The sequence below is a fragment of the Petromyzon marinus genome, chromosome 41, assembly GCF_048934315.1.
Source record: "Petromyzon marinus isolate PM22_M1 ecotype Great Lakes invasive population chromosome 41, UKy_Petmar_22M1.pri1.0, whole genome shotgun sequence".
Taxonomy (NCBI): Eukaryota; Metazoa; Chordata; class Hyperoartia; order Petromyzontiformes; family Petromyzontidae; genus Petromyzon; species Petromyzon marinus.
In genome coordinates this window covers 1,456,760-1,479,884 of record NC_133707.1, presented here as the reverse complement: position 1 = coordinate 1,479,884, position 23,125 = coordinate 1,456,760, and the positions used below count along the sequence as shown (strand labels likewise).

General features: G+C 42.8%; 2 protein-coding genes across 5 annotated transcripts in view; one reads left to right on the top strand and one right to left on the bottom strand.

Moving 5' to 3' along the window:
• Positions 1 to 1,407: 1,407 nt before the first annotated feature.
• On the bottom strand, positions 1,408 to 19,717 carry LOC116950942 (multiple inositol polyphosphate phosphatase 1-like). Of its 4 annotated transcripts, none has more exons than XM_032969144.2 (5): positions 19,322 to 19,717; positions 7,994 to 8,780; positions 6,507 to 6,604; positions 5,145 to 5,278; positions 1,408 to 2,011 (listed from the first exon to the last, which is right to left on the bottom strand). In XM_032969144.2, the coding sequence occupies exons 2-5, from the start codon at positions 8,742 to 8,744 to the stop codon at positions 1,561 to 1,563; spliced, it is 1,434 nt and encodes a 477-aa protein (XP_032825035.1). In that variant the 5' UTR covers positions 8,745 to 8,780; positions 19,322 to 19,717; the 3' UTR covers positions 1,408 to 1,560. The 4 variants fall into 4 exon arrangements, with proteins under 4 accessions (XP_032825035.1, XP_032825031.1, XP_032825034.1 ...); XM_032969140.2 differs by lacking the exon at positions 19,322 to 19,717 and adding an exon at positions 18,964 to 19,308; XM_032969143.2 differs by lacking the exon at positions 19,322 to 19,717 and adding an exon at positions 10,657 to 10,873.
• Positions 9,883 to 23,125, top strand: part of LOC116950875 (putative glycine N-acyltransferase-like protein 1B) — a 94,276-nt gene continuing 81,033 nt past the window's right edge. The window contains exon 1 of the mRNA XM_032968998.2: positions 9,883 to 9,916. The gene's annotated coding sequence lies outside the window, so the exon portion shown is untranslated. The remainder of the gene's footprint in view (positions 9,917 to 23,125) is intronic.

Here is a 23,125-nt window from a genome sequence, read left to right as displayed (position 1 = left end):
CCTCTCGCAAGCCACTGTTATCTCTCACGGTTCTGCGATGTTAATAATCCACACCTGCACGCGGGCTGATTTCATCGCTCCATCTCCATTGGGGGACATTCATTGCGGGGATCACAAAAAAGATCTCCAAAATCTTGAATAAACACAAGATTCAGGTCCGTTTCAACACATTACATAAAATCCGTGATCTGGTTCCGTCTGTAAAAGATGTGATTCCGGACATACCCTGGTGTCTACAAACTAAGTTGCCTCTGTGGTAGTAGTTACATTGGAGAAACCAAACGCCATGTCTCGGACCGCATTCGTGAACACAAAGCAGACCTTAAACACGGTAGGACCAACACCTCGGCCGTGGCAGATCATTGTTCTAATTCAGTAGGCTCACATGCCATTGACTTTTCCAAGACAGAGGTTCTTTGTAAGCCATCTGGCTTCCATGAGAGATTCGTTCATGAGGCTATCCACATATACAAGCACAGAGACAATTTCAACCGAGAAGATGGATTCTATCTTAGCAATCATTGGAAAGATTTGATAAACCATTTCAGGTCTTAATTGATTGTTCACGCTTACAGTGGCTTTCAGACAGCATACATTATAAAAAAAATTCGTCTCCCCCCTCCTCTTTTCAGAATATAGATGGATTAGTCCTAAATAAACTGCCAAATCGTTGCGCGTGGCGCTAACGTTTTTTTATTATAAATAAATAAATGCGCCGTTTAAAAATACATTTATGCAAACCAACACACCTGAAGATGACCGTTTGAGTTATGGTCGAAACGTCGTGAGAATTTTTTATTGTTTTATATATATTTTATTATTTTGTTGTTTCCCTTCAACGTGACTTTACCGAAAAAACTAAGAATATGAATTACTGCAGTCACGAAAGCTTTAAATCAAAAAATAGATTAATATCTTAATGCATATTAAGAAAGTATGGTCTGGTGCACATGAACAGAAAGCTTAGGACTTTTGGCATTTTGGGAATGTACAAAAAAATATATTTTAGCATCTAAAGATGTTAACAAGGACCATCACCTAGACCAAAATGGGGGGATACTGTTCGGGAAGATGTCAATTGCCTAGTGTGCAGTCGCTACTTGTCCAGAGTTGACCCAGACTGTCCAGAATTGGCATGTCTTCAGGTGGCAGGATCGACTTGTACTGAGATTTGGTACCGGCGGTGTTCAACTTTACTGCAGTATGCTGCATAGCTTTGGTAAACCTCAGCTGACTGAGAAATGTGTCCCGGTTTGGTCTGTGGAAAAGGTGGCAACCATGTGTGGCATCCACAGGCAGAGGGTGGAGTGCATTGGCAAGGTGTGGTAACACATCGATGGCTTCAGCCATGATGGCAACTTAATCTTGGTGTTGGGAGGCATGAAGAAGACACCATTTGACACTCGCTTCAAAGAAATTTGGTATTTTATTCCGTGATAATTTTCAACAATAAAAAAACACAATTGTTTACATATTTTTTTTTCTTAAGTTCACACGATAACTATCAGGAATGTCTTGTGAATGATTTGTGCAAAATAAGTAAACACAACCAGTGATTCATCACAAATATAATTTACTTTCCCCAAATTTATTTAGGTTCGAAGTTAAAGTCTCACATTCACTTTTAAACTGGAATTGTGTAAGTATATTAACATAATAATTTTTAAACTTATGATAAGGGCAAATGGTAGCACCACAGGCATCGAGATGCAATGGGATCTCATTGAGGTAGAGCTGTATATAAAAAGTGGAATCCTCCCCTTCATTGGCACAGTTGGTCTCCTCGTCACGCTCACAACTGCCCAAACCCTCACACTGTGACAACACAAAGACAAGATTTGATGCATAAGGACAAAATGTGCTGGTCCGGAAATTGCGGTCATGCATCGAAGAATAATTATCATACAAGAGGTCAGCTTTATCTTTGAAAAAACCCAGCAATGTGAGTAACGGGATGAGTGTTTCTGCGTGTCCAAATCGCAAAACTGCCGGTGTTGATACTTGTCTCAACCTAAACGAAGACAAACACACACATACACACATGAACACTGGGTTTCAATGTGCTCATGCAGCAGCTTTATCACAGAGAAATCAAATCAATACCTTGCAAGCAAGAAGAGAAAGGCAATAATACAATTGCCTATCAAATGGATGGATTGACAAACTGAATTTTTTACTGGTAGGAACCTCTTGGTTACACCAGCCCACAGGGGATTATTGTGTCCGTCCGTCGTGCATCGAAAAATGGGAGGGGTGGGGCTGGGTGGAGAGGGGAAGGTGGGGAGGGAGGGGCTGGGTGGGGAGGGTGGGGCTGGGTGGGGAGGGTGGGGCTAGGTGGGGAGGGGCTGGGTGGGGAGGGGCTGGGTGGGGAGGGGCTAGGTGGGGAGGGTGGGGTTGGGTGGGGAGGGGTTGGTCACCCCGTGGTGCCCTTATAAAACTCAACGTTTAACCTACTCACGCCGGCTTGTGCCCTCCTTCACAGTCGGGCATATTTGCGGAATACACCACGTGGTGCCGCCGTTGACCCTGGCCATTGACCGAGCAACCCAACGTTCCTACCAGCCCCCTCCGCAGGAGAATGTGTTTTGTTGGACTCTTTATTCGGAAGGCACTTCTGAAATTCCTCAAGTTTATCTATGAATGGGTTATGATGTCCATATTTTTATTCCCTTTAAAACATGTTTCAAACAATGTTTTAATGACGAAATAAAGATGTCAAAACTTATTTTGAAAGTGGGTACATTTTTAATTTTTTAAATCATATAAAAAAAACATTTTCAATATTAAAAAAATATACGGAAGAAAATTTCTGATTTTGGAAATGTTATTGACAATACAAATTCCCAATGAGCTGAACTGTCATTCTCGGTAGGAACTGTGGTTCATGCCACTGTGTAGCATATTATTATTATTACGTGCCAGGGACTCTATGAGATGATAGGACAATAGTCCGAGTCCATAATTGGCAATAAGTAACGGTAAAGCATCTTCTTTGGTTCTTTCGGTAAAGTCACGTAGAATGAGAATAAAATAATAAATTGATAAAACAAAATAACACAATAATATTCTCACGACGTTTCGGCCACAACACAAGCGGCCTATTTTATTTTATCAATTTATTATTTTATTCTCATTCTACGTGACTTTACCGAAAGAACCAAAGAAGATGAATCCTTGCAGTCACGAAAGCTTTAAATCGAAATTTAACGGTAAAGCAGTTATAATTGACTCACAGAATTGTGCGAAGTTGCGTTTTCAGTACACGACTTCCCTGAAGGCATTCAGCTTCAGCGAGCGCGATGCCGATCACACAACGCGGTTCAAATTCGACCCTCGATCGATGGCTGCGCCATCGCCGCACACGCGTAATAAAAAGCAAGGGACAAGTCCTTACTAACAACTCCTCTTATCATTTTTCATTGCTGGAGGGGTTGCCCACCTACCTGAAAATCCTGGCTCTGCCATTGCTGAGGATGGTTTGTGAACATGAGGAATGGGGAAATATGGGGTAATCCACTTATATATAGACACCCCACTTAAATTACAGGAAAAGCAGAAATTTTATTTAAAAGCCTCTACGTGTCTCCCAGCAATCTCAGTACAACTAATTCAATCTTTGAATACTCTCCTTTGTAAGACGTAGATCTTTCGCTTTCACAATACTAAATGGCCTGCTGAAAAGACTGCAAGAGGGCCAGAGTGGTGAATTCATATTCTTTGCATCTTTCGGTAAAGTCACGTAGATAGGTTTTTTTATATAATGTAAACCCCACCGTTGGAGAGCCAAATCCTTCGCAAGCGCGCGAACACAGACCCACAATTCTGTTTTTACTTATATATAAATAAATAAATATTGGTCGCGGAAGACTGTGTTAAACCCACAATTCCTTTGTTCTGACTTTACAAACCTTCGTAAGATGATCTTGCGCACATTTAGCACCAACAGATATGCACAAGTGATAACTTTTCTTAGGCCTAGGTTATAATTCCCAATTGCAACCACATTGTTTATTATTTTATTTGGAATACCGAGCAATGCAAATACTTCTCATGGCATTACTTCAGTATAATTCAACACTCTCTCAACTGCACATCCCCAGCGTTTTGATGACTCTGCCATCTTCTCGCAGAATAAATAGCGCTGTAGGAAGCTTAACTGTGCCTTTCAAATCGAACAACACAAAAGTGCTGGGCGGCAGACAGCAGTGCAGCAAAATCTATTGAACTACGCTTCAACGGTTGCACGGCTATGCTGCTCGCACTGAGCAGCGTGCCAAAGTGCAGCCACCTCTCGTTTTACGCGGGGGTTGTGTTCTTGAAAAATGGCGCCGCGTAACTCAAGATCGCGTGAATGAAACTTAATTTTCCAAAAAGAAAAAAAGGAAATGGTTGGGGTTAGGGAAGAGCACACTATCGAACCTCATTCCGATGTCGACATATTTCACTGGTTATGGTACATAATATACAGTAAACCCTTGTTAATTCGACACATATGGAGCTCTAGACTTGCCGAATTTTCCAATATTCAGAATTATGTACAACGGTACTCCCCAGTGCCTCCTGCCCCAATAAATAAATTCCTAAAAAAGGTAACACTTACCATCACTAACCAGCACTGCAGGCGAAGGAGGAGGTTCCATGTGGCAGGTGACAGAGGTGGAGGGGGGCTTAATGTACTTAGTATGCATTAACTGTACTGTATCTTCACTTTATCACAAAATTATAACTTAAAACACCAAATTAAACGAACTTAAACGTCACATTTTTCACTAAACAATTAATGTACAACAGTGGCAGTACGATCAGATTTGGGCACCGTGGTGGGGAAATGTTAACTCCCTCGCCTGGTATACAGGAGGCCATGGGTTTGATTCCGACCCTGACGCCTGCTGCTGTATATTTGGAATTTGCATGTCTCTCTCCCCGCGGTCGTGTGGATTTTTCTCCGGGACCTCCGGTTTTACCCTCCACGTTTAGAAACAAGCGTTTGCAGTAATTGGCTGCTATAAATTTCCACGTGATAAAACGCTTCGTTGAGCTATCATTTGTGGCCAGGTCACATCTGAAAAAAGCAGTGCAGCTCAGTGTGCCTTACCTGGTAAAATAAAGAAGTTTAGTTTAATACATGTTCCAGTTGAACTTACTTTTGCCTCTCAGTAACTGCCTGGTCCAAACCAGTAAATATATCCTGCAGCAGCACACAGCTGATCCGGCTGTTGATTGGATAACCTCTCCCCCGCAGCCAGAAGTGCTTCAAATCCCCCAGATACTCCAGTACCTGCAACACATGCATAAAATAATTTTGAAAATGAACCATAATGTAACAAAAGGGACACTCACAGCAATTAGATTAAGCTTAATTTACACGTCAGATGATGTAGAGATATCCATGTCAGAGGAGGTAATGTGATATCATTTCCATCAATCTTCTTGGGGAAAAAGTGACCGCCAATTGTACATAAAGTGGCAAAATCTCTGCAACTGATGGCGGTCTTCATTTTTACTTTATTCCTCTTAGTCTATCAGTCTGATTCCACACGTGCTTTTGTTCCATCTTCTTTATCCGTGTCAATCAGAGCAAGTAATTCATTTATAAATTAAGATGTGAAATATCCTTCGGTATATATGTTGTGTAACACTTCTTTTGTTTTGACGAGTATTTATTTTACTGAAGGCAGAGAGTGGTTTGTTATCTAATATACACGGTCACCACTATAAGAGTAACGTATATTCTAATGATGTACCAGAAGAGCTAGAAAGCTCAAATGTGTTTGTTTCTTTTATGTAGGCATCCAAAATGTACAGCCCAGATTTAGATTGCTCTCACTTGAACAACCAGGTTGGCCTAAAGTTCAGCAATTCTTTAAGCTTTGTGTACAATATGAAAAAATATGTCGATCTCAAAATCTCCATCATCCGTGAGCCAAGTAATTTGCCTTTTGTGGGGGAGTGCGATGCCAAAGTCAATCAAAAGTGGGCACTGACTGCTCTTGGGTCCAAAGTAAATGGCATAGAGATTAAGCTGCCTTCACGGTACCTAAGCTTCCCGTGGAAGGAATTAACAAAGCACTGACAGTCAATGGATAACATATACATTTCATTTGGGCAGTCCCCGACTTGCAAACGAGTTCCATTCCCGAGACCCGTTCGTATTTAAATGCACATATGGTTTGTGTTATAAAATGTGTTATGTATGGATGTTAAACTTCTTTCGCACCGTACGTAGCCAACCGTGCTAATCAGAGGTGCAGGGGGGTTACGGTGAAACAAAAAATCTAAGCATTGTTAAACTCATAAATAAGAAGACATTGTATATTTGTATATTTGCCTAACCAAATAGTTCCGCGGTTCGGTTCGAAAGTGCGAGTTCACATTCCCAAGTTGGATGGTTAAACATAAATATCTTATGGAAGCTCGTCCGTAAGCGCAGATGTTCATAAATCTGGCGCTCATAAGTCGGGGACTGCTGGTATATGTAGGTGTATGATGGTGTGTGCGGAACACACCTTGGCGTCTTCAGCATCGAAGAGTTCACACCAAGTTGAGTGTGTCCCATTCACCGCGAGTTCAAAGGAGCAGACGTAAAATGCGGCTTGAATTAATTCTAAAAAAATGCAAGTAAAAAGTGCGTGAACATCTTTTGCAGGAATTTTTATTGAGTTAAAATAATATGCTTAATGTATCATTCAAAGTAGCTTAAGTTAACATTCATAAAAAAGAGGAAAACATCTTCTTTGGTTCTTTCGGTAAAGTCACGTAGAATGAGAATAAAATAATAAATTGATATATTATTATTTTATTCTCATTCTACGTGACTTTACCGAAAGAACCAAAGAAGATTAATCATTGCAGTCACGAAAGCTTTAAATAGAGGAAAACATGTCAGCAATCGTTTATTTGCGGATTCACTTGGCCGGTCGGTCAGTTAGTCGGGCCGGGCCTTGGTACCTTATTAGAGGCTCCTATTGACAGATGGTTGAGTTTCAGCCACCACTGAGCAGTCACCACTCATTATAACTTGAACCTCTTTTTAAGTACACTGAGGCTGGGTCCTATTGTTATTAATTTTGTTTACTTACATTGTTTTTCAACACTGCCTTTCTCAACAGCTGCATCCGTGCATACTATATTACAATACCAAACTACTTTTTAAAATGTTGTTTACTTATGTTTTCCCTTAACCTTGGTTATTCAACATCTTTCTACTGCCGTATTTAGAGTTTTGGCACTTCCTGCGCCTGTAATTGTATTCATTTCATTGTTGTTTTTCCACTTCTGGAACTAATGATAGAAAATCATGGAAAAGGGGAAACAACAAACATCTTTAGCATCTTCACCATCTCAAATTCAATTTCAGAGATTAAATAAAAAAGCTAAACGGGACCTTTTTGCCAGTATCAAAGTACGAAAAAAATTATAATAGGTTTTACCCTTTCTGGCAATAAAACAGGTGTTAAGATGCCCAAACACCAAATAAGATATATTTTGCAAGGAATCATGTCTGCATTAACCACACAAGTACTTGTTTGATTCCAAGTGCTAGCACTTAGTAACGGCAACTCATGGACTTGTGAGTTTTCCCCACCGTTGTGAATAATTGACATTCATGAAATGTCCTGAAGGTGACCTCTTTGTGTGTTGACACCATGGATTTGCTAAATTGATAACCCAGGCCTGTGTATCTTTGACAGATTCACTGAGGAAATCTCAGTTATAGTACAGCTTTAACTAAAACGTGGGCATAGGATTGTTTTCTTGTGCATAAACAGTCCATTTCTTTTTTTATTTAAAGCTTTCGTGACTTCAGTAATTCATATTCTTAGCTCTTTCGGTAAAGTCACGTTGAAGGGAAACAATAAAATAATAAAATATATATAAAACAATAAAAATTCTCACGACGTTTCGACCATAACACAAACGTGACTTTACCGAAAGAGCTAAGAATATGAAATAGTCCATTTCTTTTTTTATTTTGCTAGTTGGGTGCCCTTACTTCTTGTGACGTGTTCTTGAGGCACGCCGATCCTCTCCGAGATTTTTTGCTGCACGTTCCACATCTCTTTGCCCTCCATGAAGGCGATCACGTGGTAGAGCGCACTCACATTTTCTTTCACATTTTCAACAAACCTTTCGCACTCGTCAAAGAATCTCATGACCCGGTCGTCGACTGTAATCTCCGGGTAATGTGCAGGCTGGTGGTGCCAGAGAGCATGCATGAAGGCTGTGGCGCTTTGGACACAACGTGGCTTGGAGCTGCTGAGGAATCGCAGGGATTTGTGATTGACGGCCCACGTGCCTAATAAATCCGGGAATCGTTCAGCAAGCCGCTCGGCCAGTTGCGCTTCATCTCGAGCTCCCTTCTCGACCAGCTCTCCGCCGAGCTCTTCACGGAACCAGAAATGCCACTCGCCAATCTTCCACGCGAGTGCCGAGGTGCCGGCAGCCATCAACTGATGCATGTTTCGCATGGCGCGTATTTGACGGGCCGTGGGCAAACGAGTCCCGTGGCGGATCACAGCATTGAGGTGTATTGCCCGACATTCCCCTTCACCTACCCATCCACTGAACTTGCTCACGTCCTCGTAACGTGTTTTGGTGCCAAAGTGGCCACACAGTGGGGTCAGGCAAGGTGGAGTATTTGCAGTGTCCTCCAAAGAATGAGTCGATTTGATGAACAATGAAATGAGCAACAATACCAAAGCCATCGGATCTTTATGCCAATACAGGAGCCGTCGTAAGGCCATGGGAGTGTGCAGCGTGGCTCCCACCGATGGCTCGTTCTGCAGGAGGACATACACGAGATGCAACATCGTTAGTTTACTTGCGGCAGAATGGCAATGATAAAAACGTCAAGGCTACGGTGTCTGCGACTACGCCGAAACACCTGCCCATTGCAACAATTGCAGAAACGAGCAGAGGTGGGGTCGACATCCATCCTTCAAGGTCTACGATTACAATATAGCACCACCCGACTGGAGCTCTTCGCCTCATTGTGATGCAGCTGTTCACAGACCAGACGCTTATTTTCTATTTGCTCTGTTACAGTCCGGCTCTTCTACCGTTTCAAAGTGGTTCATGTAGTCCATCAAAAACCCACTTTGCAAATGTTATGCAATGTGTTTTTCTCTCATACCAACACCATTTATTACACACATTATTAAATTAAGCAGACACCACCTCCTATGTCAGCCATGGCCAGAAATCCAACTTTAGGTGGCAGGGTTCATAGCTTCGTGCATTAAACATTGCACAGAGACATTTGGCAATGCAGTACAGTAGTTCCAAACTGTCTATCACAAGGGTGTAGAATTCACAAAATCACTTGAAAGGTACGCAATTTAAAATCACAACAAACTATGCTGAAGGCAGTGCAGTCATACCTAGTTTTATCAAGATACATATACACTGTATATAAATAATATAATGCAGTCAAGTTTGAGTGATTGATTTCCAGCTCCAATGAGCATTGAGAACGGTGATAATGACCGTATTTTCCCGCAGAGCCCGCAAAAATAGCGTTGTGTGTAAAACAAATTTCAGATAGCCCGCACCTCCATATACCCTGCATGCATTCATATCTTTAACGTTGTTGCCGCAACTTAATTCCATCATATAATACGAGGTTTACATTTGTAATACATCCCACTATCCATTGTTAACATTAAAATCATAACGTGCACAAAAAAACACAAACTAACCCGAAACGAGTGAACTTAAAACAGTAAATAAGTAACAAAATTAAATATCCAATAAAGAACACGTAACTGTATATAAGTACAGTTTTAGCAGTGGTAGATTGCACACTGCGCAGATAATAGCGGCACTACGGTGCCTCGCCCCCCACCCCCCTCTCTCTCCCCCCAGCTGCCCCACCCCCCAACCCCCACCTCTCCCTCCCCCCAGCTCTCCGTGGCCGGTAAAGTGCGCGCACTTCAAACATTGTCGTTTAATTGTACAAACAATTCATTTAAAACGTGATAACACGTGCAATTTTAGTGTCAGTGGTTTATTCAGCAGTGCTTTAGTCAAAGGTTGCATAGTGGATAGTCCTACCATGAACACATTTAAACGAGTTATATGTCACGCGTGTAAAATATTTTTGGGATAGCCCGCACCTCCATATACGCCGCAGGCTCTTGTTTTGTTTGTAAAAAGTGGCATACCCCGCGGGTTATATGCGGGAAAATACGATAGTTTGCAGCCCTTGAAGCAACTGGTGAAATGTAGACGTTCCCATGACGGGGGAGAGTCTTTCCATAAGGAGCAGTGCATCAACGCTTAAAATATCTGCATTCTAAAACGCACATTCAAGTGAATGTGCTATAATGATATATTCACTACGTTTCCAAGTGTGCCTCGTGCAACCTTACGCACTCGTTTAGCTTCTGTTCCGTTGCCTTTTGTCAATATCCTTACAACTAACTAGACACAGTACACACACACACAGTACACACACACAGTACACACACACAGTACACACCGTACACAGTACACACAGTACACACAGTACACACACACACAGTACACACACACACACAGTACACACACACACACAGTACACACACACACACAGTACACACACACCGTACACACAGTGCACACACACCGTACACACAGTACACACACAGTACACACAGTAAAGTAAGTAACCCTCACGCAGTGTCCCTTGTGAGTACCGGAGCGGTGGTCAGCGCGCTGTGGCCGGGTTCTTAGCACGTGGCGCTGACCGCCAACACCACCACCACGGCTGCTGCTGGCTGGCTGGCACGCACGCGATCCTAAGGGCCGCAATCAGCTGCAATCCTTCGTTATGAACTCCCGATTGTTACTTTTTTGTAACAATATCAATCGTAATAATTTTAATGTAACTCATGTGTACCGGGAAAGCCTCGACGAGTCGCACACCATTTTCATGATTGCCGAGTGGCGCAGCTGTTTATTGCAATACGATTGCGCAATGCGTGGGGGGAGCGGTGGTGCCGCGGTTAGCGCTACCAACCCGCCAGAGAACCCGAGTTCGATTCCCGCTCACGGCACAACACCACAGTGACGATCGTTTGAACCGGTCCTGGGCCTCCCCCTAGATCGGCTCGGCCTTAAACGAGTACCTGGTGTGGATTCCTAGCCAAGACCAACCCGCACCAACCGGCGTGGTGAAGTATGGCTAATCTACAGACACGGCGTGGTGAAGTATGGATAATCAACAGACACGGCGTGGTGAAGTATGGCTAATCTAGACACGGCGTGGTGAAGTATGGCTAATCTAGACACAGCGTGGTGAAGTATGGCTAATCTACAGACACGGCGTGGTGAAGTATGGCTAATCTAGACACGGCGTGGTGAAGTATGGCTAATCTAGACACGGCGTGGTGAAGTATGGCTAATCTACAGACACGGAGTGATGAAGTATGGCTAATCTACAGACACGGCGTGGTGAAGTATGGCTAATCTACAGACACGGAGTGGTGAAGTATGGCTAATCTAGACACGGCGTGGTGAAGTATGGCTAATCAACAGACACGGAGTGGTGAAGTATGGCTAATCTAGACACGGCGTGAAGTATGGCTAATCTAGACACGGCGTGGTGAAGTATGGCTAATCTACAGATACGGCGTGGTGAAGTATGGCTAATCTACAGACACGGAGTGGTGAAGTATGGCTAATCTAGACACGGCGTGGTGAAGTATGGCTAATCTACAGACACGGAGTGATGAAGTATGGCTAATCTACAGACACGGAGTGGTGAAGTATGGCTAATCTACAGACACGGCGTGGTGAAGTATGGCTAATCTGCAGACACGGAGTGGTGAAGTATGGCTATTTGACAGTCGGTGAAGTATGGCTAATCTAGACACGGCGTGAAGTATGGCTAATCTAGACACGGCGTGGTGAAGTATGGCTAATCTACAGACACGGCGTGGTGAAGTATGGCTAATCTAGGCACGGCGTGGTGAAGTATGGCTAATCTAGACACGGCGTGGTGAAGTATGGCTAATCTACAGACACGGAGTGGTGAAGTATGGCTAATCTAGACACGGCGTGAAGTATGGCTAATCTAGACACGGCGTGGTGAAGTATGGCTAATCTACAGACACGGCGTGGTGAAGTATGAATAATCTAGACACGGCGTGAAGTATGGCTAATCTAGACACGGCGTGGTGAAGTATGGCTAATCTAGACACGGCGTGGTGAAGTATGGCTAATCTAGACACGGTGTGGTGAAGTATGGCTAATCTAGACACGGCGTGGTGAAGTATGGCTAATCTAGACACGGCGTGGTGAAGTATGGCTAATCTAGACACGGCGTGGTGAAGTATGGCTAATCTAGACACGGCGTGGTGAAGTATGGCTAATCTAGACACGGCGTGGTGAAGTATGGCTAATCTAGACACGGCGTGGTGAAGTATGGCTAATCTAGACACGGCGTGGTGAAGTATGGCTAATCTAGACACGGCGTGGTGAAGTATGGCTAATCTAGACACGGCGTGGTGAAGTATGGCTAATCTAGACACGGCGTGGTGAAGTATGGCTAATCTAGACACGGCGTGGTGAAGTATGGCTAATCTAGACACGGCGTGGTGAAGTATGGCTAATCTAGACACGGCGTGGTGAAGTATGGCTAATCTAGACACGGCGTGGTGAAGTATGGCTAATCTAGACACGGCGTGGTGAAGTATGGCTAATCTAGACACGGCGTGGTGAAGTATGGCTAATCTAGACACGGCGTGGTGAAGTATGGCTAATCTAGACACGGCGTGGTGAAGTATGGCTAATCTAGACACGGCGTGGTGAAGTATGGCTAATCTACAGACACGGCGTGGTGAAGTATGGCTAATCTACAGACACGGCGTGGTGAAGTATGGCTATTTGACAGTCGGTGAAGTATGGCTAATCTAGACACGGCGTGGTGAAGTATGGCTATTTGACAGTCGGTGAAGTGTGGCAGGAAGCCTTCATCCAGCAGTGGTGGTTTGCCGAGCAGCTGTAGATTATAACTTTGTATCATTACTGGTGTTAGTTACAGAGTTAGTAACCCTGTTGGTGTTAGTTATAGAGTTAGTAACCCTGTTGGTGTTAGTTACAGAGTTAGTAACCCTGCTGGTGTTAGTTATAGAGTTAGTAACTCTGGCGGTGTTAGTTACAGAGTTAGTAACCCTGTTGGTGTTAGTTACAGAGTTAGTAACCCTGTTGGTGTTAGTTACAGAGTTAGTAACCCTGCTGGTGTTAGTTACAGAGTTAGTAACTCTGCTGGTGTTAGTTACAGAGTTAGTAACCCTGCTGGTGTTAGTTACAGAGTTAGTAACCATGTTGGTGTTAGTTATAGAGTTAGTAACCCTGTTGGTGTTAGTTACAGAGTTAGTAACTCTGTTGGTGTTACAGAGTTAGTAACTCTGCTGGTGTTAGATAACAGAGTTAGTAACTCTGCTGGTGTTAGTTACAGAGTTAGTAACTCTGTTAGTTACAGAGTTAGTAACCCTGTTGGTGTTAGTTACAGAGTTAGTAACCCTGCTGGTGTTAGTTACAGAGTTAGTAACCCTGTTGGGGTTAGTTACAGAGTTAGTAACCCTGTTGGTGTTAGTTACAGAGTTAGTAACCCTGTTGGTGTTAGTTATAGAGTTAGTAACTCTGCTGGTGTTAGTTACAGAGTTAGTACCCCTGCTGGTGTTAGTTACAGAGTTAGTAACCCTGTTGGTGTTACAGAGTTAGTAACTCTGCTGGTGTTAGATAACAGAGTTAGTAACTCTGCTGGTGTTAGTTACAGAGTTAGTAACTCTGTTAGTTACAGAGTTAGTAACCCTGTTGGTGTTAGTTACAGAGTTAGTAACTCTGCTGGTGTTAGTTACAGAGTTAGTAACTCTGTTGGTGTTAGTTACAGAGTTAGTAACCCTGCTGGTGTTAGTTACAGAGTTAGTAACCCTGTTGGGGTTAGTTACAGAGTTAGTAACCCTGTTGGTGTTAGTTACAGAGTTAGTAACCCTGTTGGTGTTAGTTATAGAGTTAGTAACTCTGCTGGTGTTAGTTACAGAGTTAGTAACCCTGTTGGTGTTAGTTACAGAGTTAGTAACCCTGTTGGTGTTAGTTATAGAGTTAGTAACTCTGCTGGTGTTAGTTACAGAGTTAGTAACCCTGCTGGTGTTAGTTACAGAGTTAGTAACTCTGCTGGTGTTAGTTACAGAGTTAGTAACCCTGCTGGTGTTAGTTACAGAGTTAGTAACCCTGTTGGTGTTAGTTACAGAGTTAGTAACCCTGTTGGTGTTAGTTACAGAGTTAGTAACCCTGTTGGTGTTAGTTACAGAGTTAGTAACCCTGCTGGTGTTAGTTACAGAGTTAGTAACCATGTTGGTGTTAGTTACAGAGTTAGTAACCCTGCTGGTGTTAGTTACAGAGTTAGTAACTCTGCTGGTGTTAGTTACAGAGTTAGTAACTCTGTTGGTGTTAGTTACAGAGTTAGTAGCCCTGCTGGTGTTAGTTACAGAGTTAGTAACTCTGTTGGTGTTAGTTACAGAGTTAGTAAACCTGCTGGTGTTAGTTATAGAGTTAGTAACTCTGCTGGTGTTAGTTTACAGAGTTAGTAACTCTGCTGGTGTTAGTTACAGAGTTAGTAACCCTGCTGGTGTTAGTTACAGAGTTAGTAACCCTGTTGGTGTTAGTTACAGAGTTAGTAACCCTGCTGGTGTTAGTTACAGAGTTAGTAACCCTGCTGGTATTAGTTACAGAGTTAGTAACTCTGCTGGTGTTAGATAACAGAGTTAGTAACTCTGCTGGTGTTAGTTACAGAGTTAGTAACCCTGCTGGTGTTAGTTACAGAGTTAGTAACCCTGTTGGTGTCAGTTACAGAGTTAGTAACCCTGTTGGTGTTAGTTACAGAGTTAGTAACCCTGTTGGTGTCAGTTACAGAGTTAGTAACCCTGCTGGTGTTAGTTACAGAGTTAGTAACTCTGTTGGTGTTAGTTACAGAGTTAGTAACCCTGCTGGTGTTAGTTACAGAGTTAGTAACCCTGCTGGTGTTAGTTACAGAGTTAGTAACTCTGCTGGTGTTAGTTACAGAGTTAGTAACTCTGTTGGTGTTAGTTACAGAGTTAGTAGCCCTGCTGGTGTTAGTTACAGAGTTAGTAACTCTGCTGGTGTTAGTTTACAGAGTTAGTAACTCTGCTGGTGTTAGTTACAGAGTTAGTAACCCTGCTGGTGTTAGTTACACAGTTAGTAACCCTGCTGGTGTTAGTTACAGAGTTAGTAACCCTGCTGATATTAGTTACAGAGTTAGTAACTCTGCTGGTGTTAGATAACAGAGTTAGTAACTCTGCTGGCGTTAGTTACAGCGTTAGTAACCCTGCTGGTGTTAGTTACAGAGTTAGTAACCCTGTTGGTGTTAGTTACAGAGTTAGTAACTCTGCTGGTGTTAGTTACAGAGTTAGTAACTCTGCTGGTGTTAGTTACAGAGTTAGTAACCCTGCTGGTGTTAGTTACAGAGTTAGTACCTCTGCTGGTGTTAGTTACAGAGTTAGTAACCCTGTTGGTGTCAGTTACAGAGTTAGTAACCCTGCTGGTGTTAGTTACAGAGTTAGTAACTCTGTTGGTGTTAGTTACAGAGTTAGTAACCCTGCTCGTGTTAGTTACAGAGTTAGTAACTCTGCTGGTGTTAGTTACAGAGTTAGTAACTCTGTTGGTGTTAGTTACAGAGTTAGTAGCCCTGCTGGTGTTAGTTACAGAGTTAGTAACTCTGTTGGTGTTAGTTACAGAGTTGGTAACCCTGCTGGTGTTAGTTACAGAGTTAGTAACCCTGCTGGTATTAGTTACAGAGTTAGTAACTCTGCTGGTGTTAGATAACAGAGTTAGTAACTCTGCTGGTGTTAGTTACAGAGTTAGTAACCCTGCTGGTGTTAGTTACAGAGTTAGTAACCCTGTTGGTGTTACTTACAGAGCTAGTAACTCTGTTGGTGTTAGTTACAGAGTTGGTAACCCTGCTGGTGTTAGTTATAGAGTTGAGTTAGTAACTCTGCTGGTGTTAGTTTACAGAGTTAGTAACTCTGCTGGTGTTAGTTACAGAGTTAGTAACCCTGTTGGTGTTAGTTACAGAGTTAGTAACCCTGCTGGTGTTAGTTACAGAGTTAGTAACCCTGCTGGTATTAGTTACAGAGTTAGTAACTCTGCTGGTGTTAGTTTACAGAGTTAGTAACTCTGCTGGTGTTAGTTACAGAGTTAGTAACCCTGTTGGTGTTAGTTACAGAGTTAGTAACCCTGCTGGTGTTAGTTACAGAGTTAGTAACCCTGCTGGTATTAGTTACAGAGTTAGTAACTCTGCTGGTGTTAGATAACAGAGTTAGTAACTCTGCTGGTGTTAGTTACAGAGTTAGTAACCCTGCTGGTGTTAGTTACAGAGTTAGTAACCCTGTTGGTGTTACTTACAGAGCTAGTAACTCTGCTGGTGTTAGTTACAGAGTTAGTAACTCTGCTGGTGTTAGTTACAGAGTTAGTAACCCTGCTGGTGTTAGTTACAGTTAGTAACTCTGCTGGTGTTACAGAGTCAGTAACTCTGCTGGTGTTAGTTACAGAGTTAGTAACTCTGCTGGTGTTAGATAACAGAGTTAGTAACTCTGCTGATGTTAGTTACATAGTTAGTAACTCTGCTGGTGTTAGTTACAGAGTTAGTAACTCTGCTGGTGTTAGTTACAGAGTTAGTAACTCTGTTAGTTACAGAGTTAGTAACCCTGCTGGTGTTAGTTTACAGAGTTAGTAACCCTGTTGGTGTTAGTTTACAGAGTTAGTAACCCTGTTGGTGTTAGTTTACAGAGTTAGTAACTCTGTTGGTGTTAGTTTACAGAGTTAGTAACTCTGTTGGTGTTAGTTTACAGAGTTAGTAACTCTGTTGGTGTTAGTTTACAGAGTTAGTAACTCTGTTGGTGTTAGTTTACAGAGTTAGTAACTCTGTTGGTGTTAGTTTACAGAGTTAGTAACTCTGTTGGTGTTAGTTACAGAGTTAGTAACTCTGTTGGTGTTAGTTTACAGAGTTAGTAACTCTGTTGGTGTTAGTTACAGAGTTAGTAACTCTGTTGGTGTTAGTTTACAGAGTTAGTAACCCTACTGGTGTTAGTTTACAGAGTTAGTAACCCTACTGGTGTTAGTTTACAGAGTTAGTAACTCTGTTGGTGTTAGTTTACAGAGTTAATAACCCTGCTGGTGTTAGTTACAGTTAGTAACTCTGCTGGTGTTACAGAGTTAGTAACTCTGCTGGTGTTAGTTTACAGAGTTAGTAACCCTACTGGTGTTAGTTTACAGAGTTAGTAACCCTACTGGTGTTAGTTACAGAGTTAGTAACCCTGCTGGTGTTAGTTACAGAGTTAGTAACTCTGTTGGTGTTAGTTACAGAGTTAGTAACCCTGCTGGTGTTAGTTTACAGAGTTAGTAACCCTGTTGGTGTTAGTTTACAGAGTTAGTAACCCTGTTGGTGTTAGTTTACAGAGTTAGTAACCCTGTTGGTGTTAGTTTACAGAGTTAGTAACTCTGTTGGTGTTAGTTTACAGAGTTAGTAACTCTGTTGGTGTTAGTTTACAGAGTTAGTAACTCTGTTGGTGTTAGTTTACAGAGTTAGTAACTCTGTTGGTGTTAGTTTACAGAGTTAGTAACTCTGTTGGTGTTAGTTTACAGAGTTAGTAACTCTGTTGGTGTTAGTTTACAGAGTTAGTAACTCTGTTGGTGTTAGTTACAGAGTTAGTAACTCTGTTGGTGTTAGTTTACAGAGTTAGTAACTCTGTTGGTGTTAGTTTACAGAGTTAGTAACTCTGTTGGTGTTAGTTTACAGAGTTAGTAACTCTGTTGGTGTTAGTTACAGAGTTAGTAACTCTGTTGGTGTTAGTTTACAGAGTTAGTAACTCTGTTGGTGTTAGTTACAGTTAGTAACTCTGTTGGTGTTAGTTACAGAGTTAGTAACTCTGTTGGTGTTAGTTTACAGAGTTAGTAACTCTGTTGGTGTTAGTTACAGAGTTAGTAACTCTGTTGGTGTTAGTTACAGAGTTAGTAACTCTGTTGGTGTTAGTTTACAGAGTTAGTAACCCTGTTGGTGTTAGTTACAGAGTTAGTCACTCTGCTGGTGTTAGTTACTGAGTTAGTAACTCTGTTGGTGTTAGTTTACAGAGTTAGTCACTCTGCTGGTGTTAGTTTACAGAGTTAGTAACCCTGTTGGTGTTAGTTTACAGAGTTAGTAACCCTACTGGTGTTAGTTACAGAGTTAGTAACTCTGTTGGTGTTAGTTTACAGAGTTAGTCACTCTGCTGGTGTTAGTTTACAGAGTTAGTCACTCTGCTGGTGTTAGTTTACAGAGTCAGTAACCCTGTTGATGTTAGTTTACAGAGTTAGTAACCCTACAACGCTGCCCACGTGAGCGATACGGTACAGTGCACCGTACAGTGCACCGAGCCTTGGGCCTTACTGCACTCAGCGCTGTAGGCAGCGGGCGGCCCGGGCTAGATAAATCAAACCGTGTCCAACACGAATTGAGTAAAATAACGCCGAGATGTGCTGATTGTGTAAACTAATGCGACATCACCTCAAGGCGGACGACTGCGCAGAGTGTTTATTTTTAACAAGAGCGTCAGACACCCAGAGGGATTGAATACATATTCCCGACAGAGAGACTTAACGATATCATACAAATTGGAGATACGCACACACACATATATACGGAGCATATAAAAACATGTGATTGCAAGCCACCGTACAATAAATTGGGACATTTATTTGACAGACGGGGGTTGGTAAAAGATAAGAGAGAGAGAGACGGCCTCAAGTTAGGATGCAATTGAGGAGAGAGGCAAGTCCACAGCACGGACAGCAGAGGCTTGGACAACGCTGCGTTCGTAACGAGTTCACATCAAACACAAAATGAATGCACAATACGGCCGCAGCACGTCATCATTATACAAAGAAAGCCGTCGAGATGAGAGGGGAGGAGAGAAATAAACTTACCCTGGCGACCCGCGCGGCCGGGTGGCTTGGTGATTGTCTTTTAAATGCGGATTCAGTCAGAGAACTCCCCAACTCCCCAACCCGGCAGCCCCTTGCCGCTCGTGCCCTAGACCTTATTACAGACCAATCCACACCTTATTGGGCACCCCGATACATCTCAACGTTTATCCTACAAAGTGCCTTCACAAGAGAGATACAAACAAACAGACAACGTTTTTGTTGCTCGTGTTGAAAACGGCTGTACGCCGTGTGGGCCTGAAAACTCAATTTCCCTGTGCGAGGATGCGGGTAAACCGTCTGGTTTGACAGGTACGAATTCATACATGTGTGAGTGAGTTAGTGTATGCATCATTTTTACCGCGTTGGGGCGATCCCGAGCCGCGCTCGCAGCAGCGGCTGGCGGGGGCCGACACTGACTCACTCACACATCATACACTGACTCACACATCATACACTGACTCACACATCATACACTGACTCACACATCATACACTGACTCACTCACACATCATACACTGACTCACACATCATACACTGACTCACACATCATACACTGACTCACTCACACATACACTGACTCACACATCATACACTGACTCATACATCATACACTGACTCACTCACACATCATACACTGACTCACACATCATACACTGACTCACACATCATACACTGACTCACACATCATACACTGACTCACTCACACATCATACACTGACTCACACATCATACACTGACTCACACATCATACACTGACTCACTCACACATACACTGACTCACACATCATACACTGACTCATACATCATACACTGACTCACTCACACATCATACACTGACTCACACATCATACACTGACTCACACATCATACACTGACTCACACATCATACACTGACTCACAAATCATGCACTGACTCACTCACACATCATACACTGACTCACTCATCATACACTGACTCACTCACTCATACACTGACTCACTCATGCATCATGCACTGACTCACTCACACATCATACACTGACTCACACATCATACACTGACTCATACATCATACACTGACTCACTCACACATCATACACTGACTCACTCACACATCATACACTGACTCACTCACACATCATACACTGACTCATACATCATACACTGACTCACACATCATACACTGGCTCACGCACACATCATACACTGACTCGCACATCATACACTGACTCACTCATCATACACTGACTCACTCACACATCATACACTGACTCACTCACTCATCATACACTGACTCACACATCATACACTGACTCACACATCATACACTGACTCACTCACACATACACTGACTCACACATCATACACTGACTCACACATCATACACTGACTCACACATCATACACTGACTCACTCACACATACACTGACTCACACATCATACACTGACTCACACATCAAACACTGACTCACACATCATACACTGACTCACACATCATACACTGACTCACATCATACACTGACTCACAAATCATGCACTGACTCACTCACACATCATACACTGACTCACTCATCATACACTGACTCACTCACTCATACACTGACTCACTCATGCATCATGCACTGACTCACTCACACATCATACACTGACTCACACATCATACACTGACTCATACATCATACACTGACTCACTCACACATCATACACTGACTCACTCACACATCATACACTGACTCACTCACACATCATACACTGACTCATACATCATACACTGACTCACACATCATACACTGGCTCACGCACACATCATACACTGACTCGCACATCATACACTGACTCACTCATCATACACTGACTCACTCACACATCATATACTGACTCACTCATACACTGACTCACTCACACATCATACACTGACTCACTCACACATCATACACTGACTCACACATCATACACTGACTCACACATCATACACTGACTCACACATCATACACTGACTCACATCATACACTGACTCACAAATCATGCACTGACTCACTCACACATCATACACTGACTCACTCATCATACACTGACTCACTCACTCATACACTGACTCACTCATGCATCATGCACTGACTCACTCACACATCATACACTGACTCACTCATCATACACTGACTCACTCACTCATACACTGACTCACTCATGCATCATGCACTGACTCACTCACACATCATACACTGACTCACACATCATACACTGACTCATACATCATACACTGACTCACTCACACATCATACACTGACTCACTCACACATCATACACTGACTCACTCACACATCATACACTGACTCATACATCATACACTGACTCACACATCATACACTGGCTCACGCACACATCATACACTGACTCGCACATCATACACTGACTCACTCATCATACACTGACTCACTCACACATCATACACTGACTCACTCACTCATCATACACTGACTCACACATCATACACTGACTCACACATCATACACTGACTCACACATCATACACTGACTCACTCACACATACACTGACTCACACATCATACACTGACTCACACATCTTACACTGACTCACACATCATACACTGACTCACACATCATACACTGACTCACTCACACATACACTGACTCACACATCATACACTGACTCACACATCATACACTGACTCACACATCATACACTGACTCACACATCATACACTGACTCACATCATACTCTGACTCACAAATCATGCACTGACTCACTCACACATCATACACTGACTCACTCATCATACACTGACTCACTCACTCATACACTGACTCACTCATGCATCATGCACTGACTCACTCACACATCATACACTGACTCACTCACTCATCATACACTGACTCACTCACACATCATACACTGACTCACTCACACATCATACACTGACTCACACATCATACACTGACTCACATCATACACTGACTCACTCACATCATACACTGACTCACTCACACATCATACACTGACTCACTCACACATCATACACTGACTCACTCACACATCATACACTGACTCACTCACACATACACTGACTCACACATCATACACTGACTCACACATCAAACACTGACTCACACATCATACACTGACTCACACATCATACACTGACTCACATCATACACTGACTCACAAATCATGCACTGACTCACTCACACATCATACACTGACTCACTCATCATACACTGACTCACTCACTCATACACTGACTCACTCATGCATCATGCACTGACTCACTCACACATCATACACTGACTCACACATCATACACTGACTCATACATCATACACTGACTCACTCACACATCATACACTGACTCACTCACACATCATACACTGACTCACTCACACATCATACACTGACTCATACATCATACACTGACTCACACATCATACACTGGCTCACGCACACATCATACACTGACTCGCACATCATACACTGACTCACTCATCATACACTGACTCACTCACACATCATATACTGACTCACTCACTCATACACTGACTCACTCACACATCATACACTGACTCACTCACACATCATACACTGACTCACACATCATACACTGACTCACACATCATACACTGACTCACACATCATACACTGACTCACATCATACACTGACTCACAAATCATGCACTGACTCACTCACACATCATACACTGACTCACTCATCATACACTGACTCACTCACTCATACACTGACTCACTCATGCATCATGCACTGACTCACTCACACATCATACACTGACTCACTCATCATACACTGACTCACTCACTCATACACTGACTCACTCATGCATCATGCACTGACTCACTCACACATCATACACTGACTCATACATCATACACTGACTCACTCACACATCATACACTGACTCACTCACACATCATACACTGACTCACTCACACATCATACACTGACTCATACATCATACACTGACTCACACATCATACACTGGCTCACGCACACATCATACACTGACTCGCACATCATACACTGACTCACTCATCATACACTGACTCACTCACACATCATACACTGACTCACTCACTCATCATACACTGACTCACACATCATACACTGACTCACACATCATACACTGACTCACACATCATACACTGACTCACT